The following is a 25,372-nucleotide window of genomic DNA, read 5'->3' as shown; positions in this document are numbered from 1 at the left end:
TGGGAATGCGGCTGGGTAACCCTTTCAAAGAAGCGTTAAAAAAAAAGAAGAAGAAGAAGAAGAAGAAAAAGCCCCTCAGACGGCGAGTGCTGCGCTGCGGCTGCGAGCACCAGCCGCGCCATGCGGTGCGCTCATCTGTCGGGGGAAGGGATCCGACAGAGAGACCGGGGACGATTTTGCTGCGCTCTTTTCCACCACCTCGCGTGTTCGCAGCCGCAGAGGCAGCGCCCGGGACGGCTTGGCCGAGGGAGGGTGCTCGCACCCTTTCAACCCCTGGCAGGCACCCCCGGGACCCCTCCGCGGGGTGCTGCCCTGAGGTCACTCACGGCGGCGGCCGCCGCTTTACCCGCGCTGTGCACATACCCAGACCAAACCAAATAAACAAAACAACACTCCCAAAATTTGCGATATTTTGCTCCGCCGCATCACTCCTGTGCTAGGACTCCACGCGGTCCCCGAAGATGTGAGACCGGCTTCCACAGCCCAGAAATCAATGCCCGTAAGAAACGGTGACCCTCCCCGATAAAGCAGTCGGTTTTTATGAAGGGAAATAGCCCTCTCAATGAACTTTCCGCCCTGCGAGACCGTACGCCGCTTCGGCAGGTACGGGCGGTGACCGCGGGTGTTGACGGCGGGCAGGGCAGTGCGGTAGCCCGGGGTTATCGGAGGGGCAGGTGCCCTGTTTCTGCAGGGGAAAGCGACACCCTCATGGGCTTCGCTCCCGCAGGGGACGCTCACCCGGCCGCGCCCGGTTAACTGATCACCCCTTAGATACCCCCTTCCCAGGTGTCACCTGCTGAACTCAGCGGGACCCCGGCAGCGACACGGCTTCGGTTTAGCCCCGGGTCTGGTGTCACGGGCAGGCTGGGCAAAGCATCATTCCCCTGTCCCCCGTCCCCCCTCCCCCCCTCGGGTTTAACCCGAGCCCAATGGCCATATCCTGATCCCCCGGCGACCCACTACGCTGCTCGCGTGTCCTCCAAACCCTGCCGGCTTCCCCGCTCGCTCCTAACCCTTTCCGCCCGGCTTATCATGAGGCTCCGTGGGGGGATCCGCTCGTGCCCCCGACCGGGGGGGGCAGGTGTAAGAAAGGAATGATGTGACTCGAGCGGCGGTGCAGGGACAGGCGGCTACAGAGCAGCGCCAAGCCCCTCACCCTGCACTTGTTGTAATTACCCCGGTTCCGCTGGGAACGGCGGGACGGAGACTGGAGCACGGTCCCGGCAGCGCAGGCAGCGGAGGCAGCGCTCCTCCACGCGTGGCACAGCCCGCCCCGGCCCCGGGGCCGCCCGGTCCCTCTGCAGGCAGCCGGGGCGCCCCGGCGGCTCCCTGGAGCATCGCTCCGCGGCTCTGTCTGTATCTCTCAGTCCCGCTGCGGGGTTTGACACCATCCCGGCTCGGGGAATGCGAGGGGAGAAGCTGAACCGGACCACGCTTTGAGGCTGGTTTTGTTTTGGGGTTTTTTTTGTTTTGTTTTGTTTTGGGGTTTTTCCCCCACGTTTATTTGATCTCAAAAAAAATTTAAAATTAAAATACATAAAACAATGGCAGCTGGCCTTGCTAAAATTAAAATAAACGAATCTCGTCGTAGAAAAGAATTTTTAAAAAAGCAGAAATAATAGCAAACACTGCATAATAAATACGTTTCCTATTACCACAAAAGGAAAATAAAACGGACATAAAAGTTTGACACGACAAAGCTGTTTTCGTTTTTAAGAGAGTTCGGATTAAGTGGCTTAATTAAATATCGGTCTCCAATTGGCGGTTAGTAGCTTTCCTCTTGAGACTGCATCTCCAGCCGCTGATAAAGTGCTTGCGCCAAGTTTCCCCCCAAAAGACGCCGAAATGGTGCTCTAAGGAAAATCCAAATTTTCTCCGCTATTTACAGGTCAAGACGGTGCGTTATTGACTTTTTGTGTGTGTCTGTGTTTCCACAGCAGTACGACCCAGGGCAGGATCGGTGTCCTGGAAAACGGGGGTGTCAGGGCGGGTTCACGGCCGGGTGGGGATGGCGCCGGCGGCACCCCGGCACCCCCGGCAGCGGGGCCAGGCTTTCTCCTTGCGCATCACCTGCTCGCCGGCAGGGCAAGCCAGGCTCCGCGCTGCGAGGTGGCGCGTTGGCAGAAGGGAACGGCAACGACTTCTAGGCAAAAGAAACTTTTAAAGTGGTAACTAAAAATGGAAACAACCAACCGACCCTGACAGACAGGGCGGGTACAGTCACTCGCTAACAGCCATCTCTCCTGGACAGACCCAGGGGCTACCGGGGGTGGGAGACGAGGGGGTGAATTTCAAAGCGACCAAGGGGAGCCGATGCCGTCCGAGGCAGCACCGCGGCCGGCTGCTCACCCCACGGCGGAGTCTGTGCTTCTAGGGGCGGCCGCGGCCCCGGGGCGGCCGGGGGGTTGCCGGGGACGACCCCCCCCCCGCCTTAGCTGGCCTCGTCCGAGTCGCTGTAGTGGGAGCGGGGCGAGAACTCCCCGTCGCTCCTGTGGGACCGGGGCGAAGTTTTGCTCCTCTCCTGCGGCGGCTGCCCGGGCTGCGGCATGAGGAGGGCGGGGGAAGGGGCTCTCTGTCCCATCAGGGCGCCCTCCGCAAAGGAGGAGAAGTGCAGCGGGTCGAGCTGCACCGAGTAGCCCCCCGCGGCCGGCGGCGGGGGGAAGCGAGTCCTGCCGTGCCCGGGCGGCGACGCTCTGGGCGGCCCCGGCGGCGGCGCCGGCGGCCCCGGCGGCGCTCCTGCCCCGGCGGCGGCGCAAGGCGGCTCGAAGGGGGCCCCGCGGTGCTCGGCCTTGCCGGGGCCGTCGGGAGGGGCGGCGGGGCCGTGCAGCAGCTCGGCCAGGGCGCTGATGTAGATCTGCGCCATCTGCAGCGTCTCGTACTTGGAGAGCTTCTTGTCGTTGTTGAAGGAGGGGATGACATTGCGCAGCTGGTCGAAGGCGTGGTTCAGCCCGTGCATCCGCCGCCGCTCCCGCGCGTTGGCCGCCAGCCGCCGCTGCTTCTGCACGCCGCTCACCTGCGCCCGCAGCCCGGCACCGCCGCCGCCGCCCCGCGGCCGCCCGCCGCCCCGCGCCCCGCCGGGGCTGCCCCCGCCGCCCCGCGCCGCGCCGCCCTCCGCCGCCGCCTCCTCGTCCTCCGCGGGCAGGAGGTAGCGCGGCGAGGCGGCGGCGGGCAGGCGGGCGGCGCAGCACACGCCAAGCCACGAGCCCGGCGCGAAGCCGCCGCACCCGCCCGGCTCCGGCCCCGGCCCCGGCGGCGGCTCCGGCGGCGGGTCCCGGGCGCGCTCGGCCCAGGGGAGGCTCATGGCTCTAGCGCCGCGCGCACATGGGGCGGCGCGCGTGGCGCCCCGACGGCTCCGGTGTCGGAGCGCGCGCCGCGCCCCCCTTTAAGGAGCGGCACGCGCCGGGGTCCCCCCCCCGCCCCCTCTTCCCCCCCTTCCCTCCCCTCACCTCCCTCGCGCCCCACCCCTCCCGCCGCGCGCCCGTCACTCGCGCCGGTCGCGTGTCGGCGCGGCCAATGGAGCGCCCGCGCGCGGGGCCGGCGCGTGCGGGAAGCCAATGGCGCGCGCGGGGCGCGGGGGGGGGGGGGGAGCGGAGGTTGCGGGGGGGGGGTAAGGGAGGGGTGATCCCGGGCCGGCGGCACGCGCGGCCACGCCCCGCCCCGCCCCGGCACGGCGCGCGCCGGGCGGGCGCCCCGCGCGCGGCCGTGCGGGACCTGGTGCGGGGGGAGCCCCGACGGCGCGGCCGCTCCGCACCGGGGGAACCCAACACCCGCCGGCACCGGGCCCTGCCCGCCGCCTCCCCCCGCTGAGGATGCTCCGTCGCGCCGGCCAGGGGAAACATCCCTCTCCTTCCAGCCCCCGCTGGCCAAATCCCGGAGGCTCCGGTAAATGCCCTCCTTGGCCTCCCAGCGCCGGACGGCGGTAGCACTTGGTCCGTCTGCGACCCTGCCCGAGGTATCGGTAAGGGAGCGCTGTCCGCCCCGGGACGGCCGGCGTGCATGGGACCGGCCGCCAAGCCGCCGAGGGTGTGCCCTCGGTTTTAGAGCGTTAGTCCCGGAGACGCGCGGGAAGCCCGCGTGGGACCCGGTAGCTGAGACACGTTGGCGTTTGCAGCCGGGACAGCACACTGCCCCCGGAGCTGCCACGTGTTCGGCAGGGTCCCGATCCCCCGCGAGCGAGTCCTTTTGTTGGGCCAACAATAGCTGCCCAAAGGTGGTGGAGAGGGAAATAGCTCCGTGCACGCATCTTAACTTCCCTTCCGCGCAGCCTCCCCTCCCGCCACCGCCGCCTGCCTGGAGAGGAGAAGTGGAGGTTTGCCCATGTGAATAGGCGTGTGGAGAACAAAGTGATGGGCACAGTATGAGGTAGATATGTTTTTTCAAAAGTGAATAACTCACGAGCCAAGGAGGGAGCGAGGGAGCCCAGCAGCTCAAAGCTGAGCGGCGGTGACATGGAATGAGCAGCCTCACTAGTTTAGGAAGCTGGCTGGGTACGCTTGGCGCATGGCCACCTTCCACAAACAACTGGATGTTTTTAGACAAACGGGACGCTGATGGTTTGCTTTCTTTAAAAACAAATTGAGGCAAGCCTTTGCTATTATTTTTTTCTTTTTTTGGCAATTCTGTTTCAAAGGCAAAAGCTGCTGGACACCCCCAAACCAAATTATCAATTTCTAACCAAAATGAAAACGTTTACTTGGTAAGAAAGATGATAAGGAGCAGAAGTTAATACCTTGTTTCTGTATATTATCCACAAAGTTGCCAGACTATTTGTATCTAACAACTCTTACATACTCCTTTTGTATTACAACCCACACATAAATGCTTATATCACGAATGGAATAAAAAGTCCTCTGAACCTCTGAACGGTGCTGTTCGCCAGCTAAACACCCAGCCCTCCAGCTTCTCTTTCAGTCTGCAGCAGGCACTGCGTGCTCCCTCACTGAGTCCCCGTGGCACAAGCACGCTTTGCCAGCAGCCCTGTTGCACTCTCCTCCCCAGGGTTAAGCTTGAGCATTCCCCTTTCGAGCGCCAGTTGCTGTGGCTGGGAGCTGCTCCATGCAAGGACCGCAGACCAAAGCTTGGAAATGAGAGGTAACCTTGCTAAGCAATACCCACTGACACGCATTTCCAGAAGCCTTACGAGCTCCCAGGCATGGGGAGAGCCATGATGGTGCAGCGTTGAAGTCTTAAACATCTCGCTCCAGGCTGATGGGCCGTGGGGCTCTTGGGGCCTCCTTGACAGCAGGGCCCATCTTTAATCCCACAAGCCACCCAGTAGACCCTGGGCATAGAGGGGAGCAGCATCCCATTAGCATCTCATGTGGATGTGAGGCGACTGGTGCCCTGGAGGGGCCCTGGCCTCTGAGTACCCTGCACTGCTGGCTGGGCCAGAGCTGCTGTCAGGTGCTGGTGGGCTTCCCTTAGCAGTACTTCAGTGACTTCATGGAGCACTGGGGAGATCAGCCTAACACCCCAGCACGCTCTTTGGATGGTCAGCACGGCTGAGAAACACTACCAGCTGCTTATTTTTCAAGCGCGTGTTTTGTGAGCGCGTGCACACTTTGAAACTGGAGGCATCTGAGACTCACTCGAGAGTTTGCCTTTGAAAGGACACACACAAAAAGCTATTTTCCCCACCAACACCACTGCTCAGAGGGGGAAAAAATGTTTCATTGAAATCCAGTGCTCTCCATATGCCTGTATCTGCTGTGCGCGCTCAGAGTCAAAGTCAAAGGCAAAGAGTGGTTTATGTCAGTGCTGGGTTTAGCTCTGCTCTCCCAGAATAAGATAAATGTAAGTGATGAAGAACTCCTGGGGCTGGCTGAACTCATTTTGTATTCAACACTGCCCGGCCCTTTTCTCTTCCCTTTCTCCCTCTCTTTGTATGTTCAAGCCTACTTGGGTTTCTTTTTTTCTTTTGTAGAAGTTGGTTCTTTTGAAGCGGTTCGAGGCACGCCCTGCTGCAAAGGGGACTTCATGGGAGTCGGAAACACAGGCACACCGGTCTGAAACACTTACTGTACAATAGCAGGAATGTAGGAAGCCTTGAAAATGAATCTGCTCTCTCTAAGAAAGTGTCAAAGCTTTCAGAGGAAAACAAACTGAACTTATCCCTGTATCTTTATGCAGATTTCCCCTTGATGCTCCTTTCCTAATCCCGAGCCTGGTTAAGGGCTGAGGCAGTGGTCAGGCACATATTAGTGTTACAGAAAAATGGGTTACAAAAGGGGGGAGAACAGACTTACAAAAAGCCTCCTCTGTCATTACAGCTAGAGACATTCTGAAAGCACACAAAGCACATGGGTCAGTCCTCAGCTTAATTGTACTCAACAATCTAGGTGCTCATTCAATCCCATTTCAAGATCAGCTGGCTGCTCTGCAGGCATCACCACTGGTCAGCAAGTATTTTATTCCTTCTCTTCCCTTGCCCCACTTTCCCCACATTTTCTCCCATTTCCTTCCTTCCTTTTGAAAAGTGGGGGATGCACACAACCCTCTTTCTACCTCCCCTGGTCTTCAGGCAGTAAAATACACGAGTGGGTAGAGATCAGGTTGTGAGTCTCACTGAGATGAGGTAATCTATGCTGAATCTCAACCAAAACCTGGCCAGGCCTCCAGCAGGAGGAGGAAAATGGGATTCCTGCCCACTTGTGGCTGTCTTGCACCCTGGAATGCCCAATCCCATCTAGAAGCTACTACAGTGAGCAACAACAAACACGTAAAGACAACATACAGCTGAATAATTCTCAGTCTCATCAACTGCATCATCAGAATAGTCACCCAAATAAAGTGTTCATATTTACATTATTCAGAGCAAGATTGCTTAAAGCAGAAGATGGTCCAGCAGGAAGTCTTTCTTAGTCTCCTCCTACGACCAGTGCCTGATGCTTTACTGTCAAATGTGTTTTAAATTGACATTAGAAGTGATGACTGCAAGGAATGCAAAAGCCCAGGGAAATCACTGCAGACTTCAATGTTTCTGAAACCTGCCCCTTTCCACTCAGGACAACCAGGACCATGGTGCTGCTGAAGAGAATGTGCCCTCATTTCTGCAGAGTAATCTTCCTGGGCAGATCATTACGATTACCCAATGTCATTTGCTTCAACTCTGAGGGTTGGTTAAACTAATTCCCATTTCTTGGTGACATTTACCCCCATAAATATCTAGTGCAGACTTAAGCTGTGGGGCTCCCCCTGAGGACTCTTGCTGTTGTGTACAGTTAATTCTAGTGTAAGTACCTCCACTGCCTCCAAGAGAAATGCAAAGCATTGCTGTAACAATACCTACCTCCTGCAGTCATTGTAAGGCATAGTGAACTTGGCTTTGTAATATGGGAATCTTATCAATGGAATTTCTACCTACATACACTTTGCCTATTTATTTAAATGGCTATAACTGTTACCGAGACTTTAGTCTATGCTCATCTTTTAAAAATAAAAAGCTTCATATTCAAGGAAGTGTCACTCATAAAACAATTTTCCTTTGGTCACTTTGTTTTAAACACCTCCTTTTATTACCCTTGGCTTGTCAAGGAGGTTCCATTAAAATTGCTAAATGCCTTCAGTCCCACCAAAGTCTTGGAGAGTTCAGGCACTTCTCAGCTGTGTGGCACTTTGAAAAACAGGCCTCCAGAAAAACCAAACCAAACCATCAAGGCTCACCACACAGGGGTTTACAGGGCTGTTGCCATGGTCTGATGCATACTGCCATGGCCCCAGACAATCAGAGGACCTTGTTGGGAAGATGGCAAGCAGTTTTCTCCTGTCCTAAGCTGAAAAAATCTGACTGTAGAGGTCTGCATTGGCTTGGACACTGCTTCTGACAGGAACTGTAACCCAGAGTGTGGGCAATAGCTCAGACAAGCAGCTTTTGGATGAGGATGTGTATAACTAAGCATAATCCAGAGCTAAGCTTTTGGAGGAAGAAGGGTTAATGACCGAAAAATATTTATACACTGCACACAATTGGAAGCATTTCCTTGCAGTGAAAGACTGCTTTAATGTAATGGGAATACTAATATCAGACCCAAGGGATCTGCTTTTGTCGGAGGCTTTATACCTTCCCAATCCTTGAGCTCCTCACGTCTCTAACAGTAATGTTATTCCAGGTGTAGTTTGTTCGCCCATTGCAGCAGGAACAATTCTGCAGGGCTTGTGCGTGCTCACATGCACCACCCACAGGTCCATCATTTTAGTCACTCTTGAAATGAGCAGTAACAGAACACTAATGACCATCCCTACTTTATGAACAAGTGTTATCTAGCATGCTTTCATTACGCTGCTAGTTGGGATATTTTGCTAATATAAATCACTTAGCCAAGAAAATGACCAGTGCCATCAACAGTTTTACAGCATACGAACAATACTTCATCTGCTTTAAGATCAGAAAATTAACATCAATCCATCCACAGAGATAAGACAACATATTCCCTTCAAATCACATCTGGTCACTTCCACTTGCTCTCACCGTCTCTTGCACAAGAGCCCAGGGAGTGTAAGTACTCCAGATTTGCTGGTACTAGATTTGGGTTTTTTAACTGATTGCTACAGCATTCCCTCCTTCACTCTCACTTTAGCCAATGTACTGTTATAAAGGTTTGCTCTGGAAAAACATTCTAATCATAGGCTTGAGGTATAAACTAAAAAGTTAGCTTGAAGTCTCTCTGTGGCACAGTAATAACATATCGATGGACAAGTCAGGAAAAAATAACAGCTGATGTAAGCAAGAGGAAGAAAAGGAAAAAACCCAACATCTGAAACAGTCTGCCTTGCAACAGCAGCATTACTTCAGCAGTAACCTGGGAGCTTAGGGGAGCTGCTTCAATTGTACTGGGCCTTGATCATGTTCTCACATCCATCACCCACAAAGCTCTTGACAATTAGGCAGCCCTGTGCCTGAAGGAGGTTTCTTAGTTGTGGAAAAGCCAGCTCGGAATTTGAACCTTTCTGGGTCTCCTGAGGAGAGAAGGTCTCTAAAATGTAAATAGTAAATATTTACAGTTACACAAGCCAAAATAATGTGGGGAACAGCGGTCCCTCATAAGGGGAGAAAAGCAAGTGAATAGACCCAAGCTGGTGCTGCTCAGCAACTCAGAGGTATTTATCCACGAAAGAAACACTTGTCAGCCAAGAAAAAATACTACCTTGCCATCCACGGGAAATCCTTCCATTTAATCCCTGACAGCAAAGAGCAAAGTGGCTTCTAGGAACTGTCCATTTCCAACACAGCAACAACAGAACTTTCAGGAACTACCCTTGTGAAAGGCTGTGAAAACAAACCCTTCTGAAGATATCTTCATCTGGTCCTCTACCTTGTAGAGTAGGATGTCTTAAGAATTTTTACTTGCTAAAAACTAGAACCATTTTTTTTTCATGGGGTTAAGACAGAAAGACATACACAAAAATTAAGCATTTAAGGGAATTAAGCTTTAGGGGCATCTCAAAATTCCAAGCTATGCAGAAGACTCTCTTCAGTCTATTAGCCAACAGACAGCTTCAGCACAGCATTGCTTGCAGTGTTCTCGTCAGTGACAGTGTTCTCATCAGGTTTGTTCAAACACCAATGCTCAGTTGCAGTCCTGTAGCTCTTGGGAAGCAGTTCTCCTGTGACAGTAGGCTTCCTGACTGCAGCAAGATCCATACTTCTGGCATCTGGCATACCCGTGATCTGCAGACCTGCTTGGTCTGGAGCTGGAGGGAGACTTGTAAGCATTTTTATTTTCCAGGCATGCAGGATGCTTTGAACTCCATAAAAGTTTTAGAAACTCCCAAAGGGTGAAGCCTAGTGTTCATCTGCAGTGTGTAAAAGCTCCGTTGAGGCAGAAGGTGAGGCTAGACACAGCTGATGGTCTGCTGAGGCTTGGGACCTTCCATCAGGAACCCGCAGTTTTCAGTAGCCCAGGTGTATGGCTCTCACAGTCTGTGTGACAACCCCTACAGGGGTCACACAAGAGTTCAGTGTGAGAACCAGAGTTGTTCAGCTTTGGAAGGAGGGATGGTAGGAGTAACAGAAGTAACAAGCATCCCACCCTGCCTGGTTCATGGAGCAGAAAACCCCACAGCTTGCTTCAGCACAGTTGTTGCATCCACACTATAAGAAATTATCTCTGCTGTAGGCCTGTGTGCCTTTGCATCCTGGTGAGAGCAAGGGGAGGTGACATCCATGGAAAGGCAGCACACAAGCAAAGTCCAGCAAAAGCTGCTTTGCTTAATAAAAGCCTGGTGTCTCCACCAGGTCCTTGAGTGCCCTGCCACCGCCGTCTGGGATGGACACGAGGGCATTTCTCTCCTACGTCTCCCAGCTCGGGGCACCTGCCCTGGCAGTGGGCAGTGCTCGGTGGGCACCACTCGCCAGTCGGGCTCACACAGCCCACGCCACGCGGCTGAAGGTGCCCCGAAAAGCTTCTCCCCGGCGAGACGGCGGTGAGGCCACCACCCCGTCCCCTCGGGTGGGGTGTGCGCCCCGGGGCCGCCCCGCTGCCGGCAGCAGGTTGAATATTGTAGGTGTGGGCGATTAAAGTGTCGCCGGCACAATGGCGGTCTGTGTCCCATTCTCCACGCCCGGGCTCCTCTTTGGAAAGCGCACACAAGAGGTGACACGGCGCTGGCCCTCGCCATTATCCCGGCGGCATAGCGGCGCGGCCCGCCCCGTTTCCCGGGAAATGGGGCTCCTCCGGCCGCCGCGGGACCACCGCGGCCGCGCACGACTCCGCGACACTCCCACCCCCGCACCGGGGGAGAGGGGCACGGCGACGGGGGACGAAAAGCCGCCGGCGGCGCCCCCGAGGCACTTGTCGGGGACAAGAACCCCCCGGCCCCGGGCTGCTCCCAGGCCGATCCCCCCCCTTGCCCCCCCGCGTCGAGGCACCGGCGGCACCGAGCGGGCCGCAGGCGCCGGGGCTGTGCCGGAGCGGGAGGCGGTGCCGCAGCGCCACCGCCCGGGCGGCGCCCGGAACGGCAGCGCCGCCAGGGCAGGGCAGGGCAGGGCAGGGCAGGGCAGGGCAGGGCCGCCGATCCCGCCGCCAAAGCCGTCCCGTGTCGCCGCTCCTTCACCGCGGCTCTTCCCGCCGGCTTCCCGCCTTTCCCCGCCCCTGCACCCCGGCTCCCTCCGCACAGATCCCCCGTGCGAGGCCGCCGGCAGCGGTGAGGAGCCGGATAGCTCCCTCGACGAGCAAACGCCGTGGATATCTGAGGCAGAAGGTGTGCGCGAGATGATGGATAGCTGTAAATTCAAGCCGGGCTAAGATACAAGGACAAATTTAGCCCCTTCAGTCTGTCATTGCCTCAACCAAGCAATGTTTGAAAATTGACCAGATTAAAGCCAAAACTCGCCATAAAGGAAAAATTCAGCTAGGTGTTACACAACTGTACTAAAAATAGTATGCTATGTTCGGAGGCTTCCAACTCCAGCAGCAGAGTAATCAGTGCTAAAAGTGGGTTTTTTCCTTATCTCTTCCACTTGTTTGGTGGGGGTTTTGTTTGTTTTTGTTTGTTCGTTTGTTTTTAAATTTAATTTTATTTTTATTTTTGTCCATGCTTTAGCAAGTGACCACCATTTACTCAGGAATACGAAGCATGGGGTAAAGGATGGAGATGTGCATGCAAATGCACCATGCCTGATAGTTCCTTACATGGCTTCAACCCATGAAACAGAAATTCCTGTCTGTACTTCAGGTTGACTTCTATTTATACTCCAGCAAATTATTATATGCCATGGATAATAACTGTCTGGCTGTAATGCCATGGATAATAATCCACTGGCTGTAAGTTTTGGAAGGAAAGCTGCTTGTATGTGTCAATACTTATGGAATAAATGTTTAAGAGTATTTATGGATATGTTTTCCCTTTTCAAACAACTCATACAAGACACAACAGACTTAATATACATATGAACAGGCCTACATTTGTCAGATGATGCAGCACATCTTTAAAAGTGAAGATGACAGTGATATTTATTGAAAACAATAAATGTGTTTGTGAAAAGTCAGATTTCCAGGTGTATCCCCTCTAGTTCTACCTATCTTTTATCTTGATGTAGGAAAAACAAAGATCCCTGTGTCCCAAATCAGCTATACCTTCTGTTTTGTATAGATAGACTGACATGATAATTTTTAGTCACATAAAGGGGTTTAGGGAATTCTGTTTTGCTAGAGGGGGGGAAGTAAGAAGACTTCATCTGCAGTCTCCAAAACCTGGGGAAATATAAAACCAATCCAAGCAACAGCAGATATTATTCAGAAAGGTCTGTAAAAGTTAGAGCAAGACAAACCAGTCCAGTGTAGCCTGAGCACTATTTCATAAAGTAACATGCTTTTTTGTTACACTGCATCAATTTCTTGCTGGGTTAGCTGTCATGCCACAGAGACTACTCCTTAAAAATGCGTCAGATAGCATGAGTAGCAAGTAACCACATTATTTGCATTGTTCACAGTATTTGCTTTCTTTCTCCCGTTCCCCCGTGTGTAAGGAAAAGAATTAATTAGTAACAACATGGGTCAGCTGTGATTACTGTGGTCCACAGCGAATATTCATACACAGGGAATATTCAAAACCAAACAAGACCTCCCCACTGTGTGTGTGAAGAAGCATGTCCCTGACCAGTGGGGGAGAAAGGCAAGCTTACCAGCGGTGGCAGGGCTACAATGCACTCACAGAGCTGCCCGCTCCTCCTATTTTTTTCCCTGGCATTTGACAGGGACATGAGCTAGACTTAAGAGTGAAGCAAATACAACACAAATGACCCACAAGAAGGTGTTTTTTTTTCCAACTGTGCTTTTTAATTTCTAGCAGTTGTATAATATTAAGCACCTTCACACCAGACTCCCAGGAAAAATGCTTGCATCAGAATCTCCTGTCTGCTTCTGATTGTGCTGAGTAGGAAAAGAGGGTCTCTCTGCAATCAAGTAAGGGGAGTAAGCGACATCTCTGAGTCTTTCTTTGAGTGGCAACAAAGTTAGATTCAGGTGGGGCATTTTCCTATATGTAGAAGGAGAGTATGGTATTTCCATCACGAGGCTGATTCTCGTGGATATTTGCAGATGGGGCTTTGATCCAGTTGATGCATCCCACACATAATGAGTGAGAGAGCTAACAGGAAAGCTGTGGAATTAGAAGAGGCAGCTGAGAAGGAAGGGGCTGCTTTTCACCTCCTTGCTACACTTTTCTGGTGATGTCCCATCTATAGCTGTGTACCAGTGTAGGGGACTGGGGATACTGCACCCTGTGCAGCAATGCTGCTGCTGCAGCCCTGCAAGAAGGGGAAAGGCAGGCAAAGCTTGGCTGTCCTGTTGGGTAACCAGGTATGAACCCTCAAATTAAGTGGATGGGTGTGTCTGTGAGCATCTTTGCCAACAAACTCAATACAGCTGCCAGTTTTCATGCCCTGTGAGACCAAGTTTACTATGATGCCACATCATCTGCTGCAGGGGCCAGGAGAGCAACCTAGGGGAGCACCTGCAGCTAGGTGGCTGCTTCAGGAGCTTGATGACTGTCTCGTGCAGACATAAATGTGCATTGCCCAGGCCTTTTATTAATGGGTTTGACTTTAAACTCTTCATTTTGATTTGGTGGGTCAGTCTTTTAATGGATTATAGCTAGATTTGCAAATGAACAAAAAATTATCTTGCATTGAAAGAAATGTTGGCCTTCCTAGTGCTGATAGGAATAATTAGCTACAGAAGCACTGAGCTGTCATGTCGTGGTGAATGGGTGTCCTGAGCATGTTGGCCTGCAGGTAGCTTTCTTTTTCCACTGGTATGGCAGTTATTGATCCCAGCCATTTGTAGAAGGGCTCATATAGTCACTGTACTTGTTCATATATGTCCTACTTCAGGCAGCATAACCAGCACACCCAGGGAAAGCTCGCTGTGGGAGAATAACCTGGAGTACAAAGACCGCCTGCCCTGACATGTGGCGTCCTCCAGCTGCTGGCGGGATCACAAACTTGTCTGATAGGAGCTAGGGAAAAATGCACAACCTACATCTCTGCCTCTATAGACCTGCTTATGAGCCTCAGGTGTGTACCTAACAGCCCCTGCTCTTCTTAAGGGGCCAAAACTGGTCTGAAATGACTGCTGGGGCAGAAGGAACAGTGGTGAAAGTGTATCTCTGGCCTGTGAGCAGGAAAACCATTGCCCCTTCCTGCTACCAGCCCAGCTGTGTGGTGTAACCCTCTCCTTGGCTCCCTGCTTGCATCTCAGCTAAAACCCCATCTCAGCATGTGGGGGAGGAAAGATTTATTTTTTCCCTTATATGAGTGTACTGGCTCTGAGATGCTGAATTCTTCCTCCTGCCTCAAATTTCCTGTGTGACATGGAGTACAGTAGTTAATGACTTGAGAGTTCAGTTTTCCAGCTGTAATGTTTTCCTTTTTTCTGACAGATGTTACAGAAATAGATTCTGTAGTACACACAAAGCATCACACTAGTGCAATGAATGGGAGTGAGGGGGGCAGATTTTGTAAGTTCTGAGAGATAATAAATTTATTTTTATAACTATACCTCTTGAAAAGTATTTTTTTCGTTAATTAAATTCTTGAGTCTTGTAATTTTTGGTCATTGGTGCAATTTTTTTGGGTTAGCAATTTGTTCAGCTGTGAATCATTTTGCCTGTTCTGACCTTCCTTTGGAGGCATCTATTTCTGACCTCATGAACAATGCCTTGGGTGAGACATGAAAACCTGATAAATCATGATGATGTCTTCACAGTTGCCCACTGCTCCTGATATGACATGTGCATGTGTGTGTTCATGTCACAGTGTTTATCAAAACCTTTGTCTATGATTCAAATTAAGGGGTAGATACTTGGTTTTGACTTTTATTTCAAAATAGCTCTGCAGAGTGAAGATGAAACATGGATATTGGGACTGAGAGAAAAATGGTTAAAGCAGGGCTGTGTTGGTATGATGCCTTTGTTGTTTTGAAGACTATTTTTTCATTAACTACAGCATGAGCCTGCACATGGGAAGCTGGTTTCCTTTTCGTGTCATTACCTTCATGCAGAGTTGAGAAATTAAACTTATCAGGGGCATTAACCTCCAGTAAACTGTATTGACCCAGCTACTGTGAGTGTTTGAAGAAAGGCAGCTTTATGCTCTCATTTCATAACATCCTATGGAAGTCAGAAATAAAAAGGTGCTTCTAAAAAATCTGATTTAGTTAGGGACACAATATGAGCACTTTGTTTTGTGAAGACAAGACAGAAACACAGGAGACTTTGTCCTGGTCGCGCTGTGCTGTGTCAGTGACGGCTATAATCATTCACTTGATTGGCTCAGCAGGACTATTTATCTCCTGGTATTTCACCATTGGTCAATAGAAGCATCTTAATAAGTAATTTTTTGAAATCAGATAAAAATGTTTTCTTCCACTGCTCACTTTTTGTTTGCAGCTGGTATCTCAGAATGGTCGTATGACTGCAATCACCATGTAAACAACTCATCTTTATACAGCTGGCTTGTATCTCCACTGGAGATACTGCAGCACACACATGACAGTCTTTAACACTATTACTTCACTGGATTTTTATTTAAAGAAAAGCAAGCGTCACATAGGGTTTGCCTTGACGTAGCCTATTACAGAGAGTCTGTATGTAGTGTCTGTAAAACCACCTAGCTCTAGAGAGGTGTGTCTGTGAGTGTAAATGACACGGGCAATGCCTCTGTTTAAGTGAATGACTTATGATACAGGCAAGACAACACTTTCCAAGGGGTTATGATTACTTTACAGATCAGCAGTAGTCTAAAACTAGGGCCCTGATCATTCAAGCGTCCTTGTGGTTAAGGGAATCCCTACTAGATGTGCTGTAAGGTGCATGAGGGCTTGTAGGGTCAGTGCCTCAGTTTGCCATAGCTCTGCCTCATATAAAGTAATTAGAGCTTGTCTCTTGGTTGATTTTTTATGAAATAATAAAAGCCTGATTATAAAAGCTTCTACCATCCTGTGGCTAGGTTTTTAGTGCCCACATACTTACGAGCCTATTGGCATTATTACACAGGCACCTTTAAATTGTAACCTCAAGTCACTTTCAATAATCTAACTTCCTTTAGAGTTTTAAGTTATCTGTATTCAGATTTTTCTCATGTAGCAATGAATTGAGGACTCCTTCCAATGTACTTTTGAAACTATAAAATGAAATCCCCTGAAAGCCTGGTAAGCTTAATAGAAAACTGTAAGAGGTCAAAAATATTATTTAAGTAAATAAAATACAATGAATGTAAAAAGCCAGCAGACAAATTTTGGATGCTGAAAGTTAAATTGTCATGGCTGATGTTATTGAAGTGATTCTGCACAGCTTGCTAATGACTAGGTCATTAAGGTTAATGTGTTAATGAAACTTAAAAATTGAGAAAGCCATCATGAATGAAATATGGGCTCCCTTCTCTCATGCAAAAACTTTTGTTTTAGGTAGTGTATGTCCAGCTCCAGAGCAAACTAACCTCTGTACAAATAAAGATGGCAGAATGTGATTCTATAAAAATAAAGGCTGTGTTCCAAGAAAATGCCTACATTACACTAAAACAGATGAAGGTGGGATGCAGTATATCTGCAAATCATGTCCCATACATGTTATTGCTGATGAACTCCAAAATCATTCTCCAAAATGTTGTTTGTAAATGTTTTCTGAAACCTAAGTCTGACATTGATAAACATGGTAAACCTTGGATGCTCTTCAATGAGCTGACTCACAGCAACCTGGCAAGCTCATCCCATCTCCATGGGCTAAATCCCCTTCAGTAACAGTGCAGCAAAAACATTTATAAGTGGACACATTGACCTATGCTGAAAACCCTATAGCACTCAGCAATTAAACAGGAAGAAACACAAGTTTAGAAAACAATTTTATTAGACAAATTATTTAGACAAATTATACACAGAAAGCTCTGCCACTTGTAACTGAGGCCTCCAAAAAGTGTTTTGTGTATCTGTATAATAGGCAACACATCAAAATAGGCCTATTTTAAATATCGTACATGGTTAACAGGTTTTTTAATAGCTAAAATCACTGCAACATCTGGTATGTCCCTATGTAGCTTGTTGGAAAGAAATTTTCTCTTTTTTTCTCTTTTTTTTTTTTTTTTTTTTTTTTTTTTTTTTTTTTTTTTTTTTTTTTTTTTTTTTTTTTTTTTTTACTCAGAAGTGTGGATGAGTTCATGAATGTTACAAGGGGGAAGCAAGTTGTGCATGCTTTTAGACACTTGCTACCCTGGAAACAAAATGGCCTTTTGCACGATAAGAATTCGTTCTGCCTTACACAGTAGACAATATTTGAAGATTTAGTACAAAAAACAGTGACAGTACAAGATGCTCCCCCAGAACAGAATTAGCATCAAAATAGAATAGATCTGAAGAATATACCTTTTAATTTATCCTAAAGCAAATCACATAGGCTGATTCCTATTAATCCTAGCCAAAGAATGAGTTAGATTAAAATATGTGTATGGTTGCATTTAAAAGAAAACCAAACCAAAAAACTCACAGGATAAACTGCTTGCTTTCTACTTAACCGCATTTTTAGTTTTAAGGATTACAAATTGAAAGCTCTTCCTATGTTTCTAACAGGTAACAGTGTTACTTAAAAAAGCTGGTGCCAAAGTGGGCACTGGTTTTGCTCTCACTGCTGTTCTTTTTCTTACTCTATACAGTTGGCACTAATGTAAAAAATACACAGCTCCTCTAAACCTAACTTAACATAGAAAGGGTTAAAATGAGCGCCTGTTCATATTTTTTTTCCTTAGAACAATACATGATTATAATTAAGGCCACATCTGTATATCTCAAGGGCTTATTTTTTTTTCTCTACTAACACCATTATTGTATTGATCAACTGTACTGACTTGGAAAAGGATTTATTAACCTTTGATCTATGTTTAACTTCTCTAGAGCTATATTAGTTGTTCATGAGCATGGTATACCTAAGACAGAGTTCCATTTGTCTAATTAATTAAAAGGAAAATTATCAAGATTAGCCTTATAGAATGCTCAATAGCCAATGCAAAACCTAACCAAAGGAGTTACATCTAGGTACAAACCTTAAATTGCCCCGGATGTTCTAATAAAAAAGTATAAAATATGCTCTGTTGGCAAACGATGCAAGTCAGAATAACATTAAAGCAACCCGTCTTTTCTAAATGAAAAGACACCCTGCACTGTACATCTCTCCTGTATACAACACATTTTTACTAAAGCTTTATTAAATGAATTGCAATAGCAACGGCTGCCATTTTATAGCTATATATACATGTATATATATATACACATACCTTTGTGTATATATGTATATATATATATGTATGAGATACTAATTTATTTAACACAACAGAGGCTTCTGCCATATGATACAGTTTACTGTACATAAGAAAAACTTTTAACACTGTACAATCACATAAAGGTCATATGCACTGTTGCAGTGCAAAAGTAGATTTAACTGTAGTCTTTACTGGCATAGTAATGGCTTTTTGTAATCCTACAAAATTGCATTCTTACATTATGGGGCCTGAATGATCTTTTAACTTCATTTGTTTTCCATTCTTTTTTTTTTACTTCTTTTGTCTTTTTGCCTTTTTTTTTTAATTTTTTCCATTTTTTGAACTGCAGGGTTTGCCTTTGGTCCACAGTTAAAAGGACACACAGCAGTGGAGCGCTGACCGGATGCAGCAGAGTACATGAAAAATACTTAAGTTATTGCAATTATAGTAAAAAAAGGTGGTGGGGGAGGAGGAGCAAATGCCCTTCTGTAAAGTAATCCTCAGGGTTTTTCTATGCATGAATCGCTGCACATTTCCTATATTTAAAGTATATGAAAAGCCTGAAGTAACCAAAACCTAACGCGGTGATAAACCAAAGAATAAGTGATTCAAGTAGTAAAGAGAATAAGGGGAGACAGAAGAGACCAGACTGAGAAAGCAGAGAAGAGGAGGAGGAAGAGTTGCTACTAATAATTCTGATTCTTAAATAAAATAAAGGAAAAAACCCCAAACAACCCAAACAGAAAATAACCCTCAAACAAATAAAAAAACCCCCAAACCACAACCCTCAAAACCAAAAAATAAGGAAAAGAAGAAAGGTTACATCCATGTTAGTCCCACAATATTACAGCTGCTCCTTGCAAAGGGAGTCCTAAATAAGAAACAGTGAAGAAACTTGTTCTGGTGCTCAGATGGAGGTGCCTCGGTCTGGGTCACTACCAATATTCAGACCCAGAGTAGGAGTTGGTTGGTAAGGGATAGATGACATTGTTTTGATGGGGCTTCTGAAAAAGCCACCGTTGGGTGCCCTGTGCCTGAAAGGGCCAGTTCGGTGCTCGGGCACGCTGCCGAAGGAGAAACCCGAAGCGGCTTTAGCAGACAGAGTGCGGCTCAGAGTCTGGATCTGCTCTGGTATGAAGGTGGTTGTGGTGATGTGAGTGTTTCTGAAGTCACTGATTTGCTCCAGTGCCTGACGTGTGGGTAAAGTGTCAATGTCCAGCGGGGTCAAGTCAATCGATGAGGTGGAGAACTGTTTATGGGGACTGTCGTCGTCTGTGCAGAGGCTGTTCACACGCCTGTGGAGGTGCTCCAGGTCGATCTCCTTGTCGTCCTGGGGAATGAGAAAAACAAGAGGCACCACTCACCACCGCCGTTTGTGCTGCATTGAAGTTTCACAGGGTGATCAGAACGGCTCGGGAAGCACAATGCACAATTAACTAGAGCTGGCTGTTGGCTCACGGTGTCTCTGAATGTCACCAGCAAACACCCCGTCGCCTGAAGCCAGGGGGGTGAAGCCAAACCGAGGCAGACCCTTACACCACAGCTACCTTCAAACCCTGTATCCAAACAAAAAACCTCAAAGCACCACTGGTAGATTTTCAGGAAAAGCCAGGTTCGGAGCTAGGTGGGTTAGACTAGCAACAGCTGCTTAACAGTAAAATGCATAATCTCAAATGCCTGGAATGATGCCAGTTCTTCAACTCCGCAAGGAGAACTAAATTTGGATGTCAACATGGGAGGCTCTGAGGGATCAGGTTGCCATCTTTGTCATCCTCTCAGGATTCAAGGAAGGGCTAGAAACATCTCAGGTTCCTTATTGCCTTTATAATGTAAATTGCGGTATAGAAAAGCTGAACATACAGAGGAAAAATCCAAGTGCTGGTGACTCATTGACATCACACAGAAAGGAGTACACCAGCCGATTTTAAATTACAATGCCAACAGAGGGATTAATTATTTTCTTACCTACAAAGAAGCAGTTCCATCTATTCTGATGGAATTATACTTTTGTGGATGAGAAGGCGGCCTGATTATTTATCATACTATATCATCGCTCCTCTTACCTCTGTCCCTTTTCCTTCTTAAATCTCTCCTCCCAGAGAACTCAATTAAACAGGTTTGTTTGTCATAATTGAGAATTTAAATGAACAGAAGTTAAAAAAGAGGAGGAAATCCCAGGTGACCCAGTAAATCACCTGTATTGTACATACATATTTCTACTTAACTGCAAAGCTTAATTCAAAGTAGCATTAAGTATACACGTATAGGGGTATTCCCTCAGTCTAGGTTGCACAGCTCATTCAGAACAAAAATCAATTTCAACTAACCTTAAAATTTACCTTAATCTCTGTGAAATTTACTGGCTCTTCCAGGCCACTAGAAATATCTCACACTCTAGGACCTCACAGAGGATAATTAGGCAGCCGATAGATGTGCACTGATGACTTCCAGCCTTGATTACTGAAATTCAATGACTGGCTTGATCCAGAGCTCCCTGAATCAATGGCAAAACTAGTATACCGAATGGGCTTGAGATCCCTCCTTTGTCTAGGAATGAAGTCAAGCACTCCGAAAAAGTCCACACCTAGAATAAACTGCAGGTGTTCATCTATTTAGCGAAATGGATCACTGAACATTTGCACTGGTACCACGCCGAACACAGAGCCCAACTGGAAGGAGACTGAGAGGCCAGCTCCTCTCTGGGATTTTACCCTCCGAAGGCAAGGACAGGGAGGCAAACCAGGGGAAAAGGGGCAGGGAACAGGGCATCAGGGATCTCCCAGGGACTGGATGATCACTGACCACAGAGGCTTTGGTTTGAGCTCATCACGGGAAGGAAAAAATGCAGTGCTCATTTCTCGGACTTAGCTTTCTGTCTATAGTTTATTCACATGTGACATAGACATGGATGCACATAACAACCACACAGGTGACATCAAATCCAAACGCATTCACCAAACGCTCTCTCCTAAAAAATTTGGAGCTGCATATGGATGCAGGAGAACTGGGGCCACATCAGAAAGCTAAAGAAATATACAGAGGCTCCATTAGCACGTGCAAGTCATGACTATGTCTCCGAGGGACAGTCCTAAATATTTTTCTCTTTTGCTTGGGTTTTGTTTGTTTGTTTTTAATTTTGAAAAAAAAACATACAAACACTTTGTAATTTAAAATGCCAATTGGGAAAAGATTGGAATTTCATAATTTCTGAGCCTCTACAAGTTACTCAAAATAGTCCTCTTTCTTTTACAGAGATGCATTTGGGGCTAGGGTCAGACCAGTGAAAATATATAAGCGGTGATACTCTCCCATGCTTAGCCCACAACCCAATCTCCACCCAACTGATACACCAAAATGAGACCCACTCACAGTAAGATTGTGCATATCTCCATAATATGATCTTTCCTCTTCTCTCTTGTGTGATCAGTAGTGAAATATTCAGCAGTTTTCACATTTAAATTATCATCAGGCTTCAGAGTCAACATCCCATTGAGATTACTGGGGCGGTTCATACTTCTCTCAGAGCTACTGTTTAAGGCTGTCTGCAGACTCAGGCAGACATCATTGAATGGGTTACTTCTGGCACGCGACCGAAATGTTATCTTCGCAACCATAAGACAATTTTTTTCAGTATAAATGCTTGCATTCTGGAGCACAAGATGGCAGCCACCAGGAAAAAGGGTTGGCTTGCTGACCACAAAGTGGCCCAATCTGACCCCCGATTCTGGACTAGTGGCCTGGAAGAGCCAATGGATTTCATGGAAGCTAAAATGAATTTTAAGAAAGTTAGTTAAGATGTATTTCTTGCTGAATGACCCCCACATCCAGGATAATGAGGACATTCAGCACATACGTCCTTGTTAAACTCAGTTTTGAGCCAAGCTTTTCAATTTAGCGTTGAGATGCAATTTTAAATGCTAAACTAATGACCATATAGCAAAGATCAAGGAGGCCAAATTATACCATTTGTGGAAAGTATACACTTGAATTTCTCAGCATTTGAAAATTGAAATAGAAATTTTTTAGTTGTATAAAATATCTGTGTGTTTTTTTTGTTTTCCTTTGTTATTGATTTTCCTGTTTTGCATCAGATAAATATGAAGTATGAAGTTCTGAATGTTTGGATGAACAACAATCAAGTAAATTTTAGGTTTTTAAAATAATTTACCAGTTGAAACTATATGGTTTCCACTCCTGAGAAACCCAATTTAAAGACTAGAGATTCCTTTTTTTTTTTCCTTTTAATAATGGTCCGGTCCAGATCTTGAACAAAAAAAAAAAAAAAAAAGCTTGGGAATTAAAACAGGCAAGAAAAGATTAAACGTATTTTAACATCAGTGCCAATGCTGTCTAATTAGGTAGGGTAATTAATCCTTCCCTAATATACAGCATTAGATTAGCAGGAATAAACACAATGGAGAAACTGCAGAGAAAGCAAGACCACTGCACACAAATTAACAGCAATACCCCACAAGCTACACAGATGTGCCTAAGCTACACAGACAGAAAAGCTATATTTGACAGTGTGTCACTAAAGCTCATATTTGGGTTCAGCTTTGGGTGTTGCTGCCAGGTTTATTTTAATAAATTGTTTTTTCCCTGATTTTTTTTTAGTATTTTGTAGATGTAAATACTTAATTATAAAGGTAAGAAATTTGGTATAAAGTTGCATAAGGCTCAGATGGCTGGTAAAGGGACAGGTAGGTTACCACAGGAAGGAAAGCATTACACATGCAGGTGTAGAAGCAAACTCATCTCAGATGTAAAATAACATATCTCCCTGTGGCCTCCGTCCAAGATTTTCTGAAACAAGTCTGTAGTAGATTTCAGAAATAAGCCTGGCCTGAACCTGAAAAATCTAATGTAGCCTTACTTCCCTGGACTTCAGATGCAATAATGAGAACTGAAGTTCATGGAAGTCTCAACAGGTCAGTATTTCTGAAAATGGGGACAAGACTCAGCCATTGAGCTTAGGGGATATATTTTTCAAGAAGTAACCAAGAAACCTGGTGAGAATTAGCTGTCACCAATGGGAATAATGAACCAAATATTGATGTATTAATAATGTACTATTCTACAAGTAACAGATGTGTTTTACTCAGAATAGTTGCATATTTATACATCATCAACATATATTTATTTCCATTCAAATAATTTATTTCTAGAAAGAATAGCTTAAAAGGTTTTGAGGAACATAATTTATCTTAAAAAATCAGGAAGCTAATGAAGTATCTCAAAATTTGATTACCCACCCTCTCTAGTGCTATAAAGTCAAGGCAGCATTATTTAGGGTGCATGAAAATTCCCCAGGAGAAATGGAGGGTCTAATACCTCTTTTGATGGAACCCGGGAGCCTTTCCTTTTATTCCACCACGTTTCCAACATTGCAATGAAACAGGATAGGACAATCCCTGCAGCGAGGATGCAGAAAACACCTGCAAAACTTTTTATGTCCAGGGCACCTCCTTTCTGTTTGGTATCCACAGATGAGTAAAGATCACACTGACCGTTCTTCGGCCACCATTTATGCTTCAGTATGTCCATGTCGCCATTCTGCTGCAGCTCCAAAATCCTGGAGGGGAAAGCACAGAAGTCAGTGGTTACAGTGGGGCAGTGGACAGCGGCACCTGAGAGTGTGAGGATGGAATCTGGCTACTTGCAACCTTCCCATATGTCTTGGAAAGCCAAGAAGCTGATGAACCCAGGCAGACTGATTTAGCCAGAAAAGAAAGCTTGAATATGGGGTTGCCTGTTAGACTGAGCACATAGATATCCATGTTCTACTCCAGATACAGGAAAGCACACATGACTCTCTCTTGTCTTCTTTTATCAACCTTAATGAAAAGGCTTTACTTCATATACCGTATTTTCTTAATTGGCTTTCACTACAGACTATGTCAGTAGACTTTCGTAGTGCATTATATATTTGACAATATTTTGCATTTTAATCACTGGAGAAGAGACATTTCAATTAAAAAAACCCCCAAACCAGAAGGAAAATACAGTCCAGATGGATCACAAGTTACACTTTATTGATCCTAACTGATCTAAATTGATCCTTATTAGGTTACCTACTTGCTGCTTTGGAGAGAGAGAGAGAACAAAGCCATCTTGTTACAGACAGTGGCGACCTAAACTAATCTTGCTTAACGTGAGAACGTGACCCGATGATAAGTGATTCCACAGGAAGGTTCCTTGCTGTGGAATTCACTTGTCCTTGGACCTACATATCCAGCCCATGAAGATTTACTGGGCAGCTTGCAAGGACAATGCACTTAACTAGACTTCCTGTGGGATGAGCAGTTTGAGAAATGAGAATTTTATTTGTAAGAAGATTTTCATATTTAGTTCATTTATTCCTGAGGAGAGTGTTTTTTTTAAAAACATCCAGAAATGACTACAGTAACAGCTGGGTATCTCTGGTTATCCAAAATAAAAAATTCAATGATCACATCTAAAAAGAATAAAACAGAGGGAATGTTTTCCTTTACATAATAAATTTGTTTTTCATTTCAGTGTTGGAAGACAAACAATTACTTGTGCAATCATTTGACACAGCATGCAAAGAAATCCAAGTGCACACAAACCAGCAGAGGTCTGGGATGTTGCTGCCAGAGACTGTACTGCATCAGAGGGGGAAGAAAAGCTGTCCTACTGTCTCAGGGCTACCATAACAGCTCAATGCAGTGGTCTACATCATCAACCTTGAAAGGGAGTTTGAATGCACCTCGGAAGCACAGAGCAACTGCTCTATACAGAATTTACTCAGTCTCCCATGCTGCTTGAATAGGCAGTTGTGTCAGTGAAGTCACCTAATTTTCTATGGCACATCCAAATGACCATATATTTATGCTGTGGTCCTACCAGGAATGGGAGACCTGACACAGCTACCAGTGGCTGAAATCTCAGCACAGCTCTGGAATGGGCTTCCACTTCCTACTTAGTACTACAAGTGGTGCCTGAGATCCTCACCTGTTCAGAAGGGAACTGCTTGTTCACCTCTGTGCTGTACCCAAGGGAACAGTGCCCTCAAGGAACAGATCACAGGCAATACACATATCCTTGGAGATGCCAGAATCACCTTCTTCGTATAGCTTTGTGTTTATAAGAAGTGGGACAAATTCTGTG

General features: G+C 47.0%; 2 protein-coding genes and 1 long non-coding RNA gene across 5 annotated transcripts in view; 1 reads left to right on the top strand and 2 right to left on the bottom strand.

Annotated features, from left to right (window-relative positions):
• Positions 1-1,685: 1,685 nt before the first annotated feature.
• On the bottom strand, positions 1,686-3,329 carry ATOH1 (atonal bHLH transcription factor 1). Its single transcript, XM_027731784.2, has one exon. It carries the CDS (start codon positions 3,299-3,301, stop codon positions 2,432-2,434), a length of 870 nt encoding a protein of 289 aa, XP_027587585.1. The 5' UTR covers positions 3,302-3,329; the 3' UTR covers positions 1,686-2,431.
• A 663-nt stretch (positions 3,330-3,992) lies between these two features.
• On the top strand, positions 3,993-7,454 carry LOC113993534. The gene is made up of 2 exons (XR_003542665.2): positions 3,993-5,091; positions 5,924-7,454. It is a non-coding gene; the product is annotated as an uncharacterized LOC113993534 (long non-coding RNA).
• An 11,545-nt stretch (positions 7,455-18,999) lies between these two features.
• GRID2 (glutamate ionotropic receptor delta type subunit 2) overlaps positions 19,000-25,372 on the bottom strand; it is a 698,274-nt gene continuing 691,901 nt past the window's right edge. Inside the window, exons 15-16 of one of the 3 annotated variants that reach the window (XM_027731749.2) lie at positions 23,576-23,816; positions 19,000-19,574 (exon numbers count right to left, since the gene is read on the bottom strand). In XM_027731749.2, coding sequence (XP_027587550.1) covers positions 19,152-19,574; positions 23,576-23,816 — 664 coding nt within the window. In that variant the 3' untranslated portion in view covers positions 19,000-19,151. Of the gene's footprint in view, positions 19,575-21,108; positions 23,817-25,372 lie in introns of those variants that run through there. The other 2 variants (XR_005564017.1, XM_039382594.1) reach the window with 2 other exon arrangements.

Source organism: Pipra filicauda, unplaced genomic scaffold (assembly GCF_003945595.2).
Source record: "Pipra filicauda isolate LSUMZ 115617 unplaced genomic scaffold, ASM394559v2 scaffold111_size4109106_pilon, whole genome shotgun sequence".
Classification (NCBI taxonomy): Eukaryota; Metazoa; Chordata; class Aves; order Passeriformes; family Pipridae; genus Pipra; species Pipra filicauda.
The sequence above is the reverse complement of the archived record's forward strand: the minus strand, read 5'-3'. Positions and strand labels throughout refer to the sequence as shown.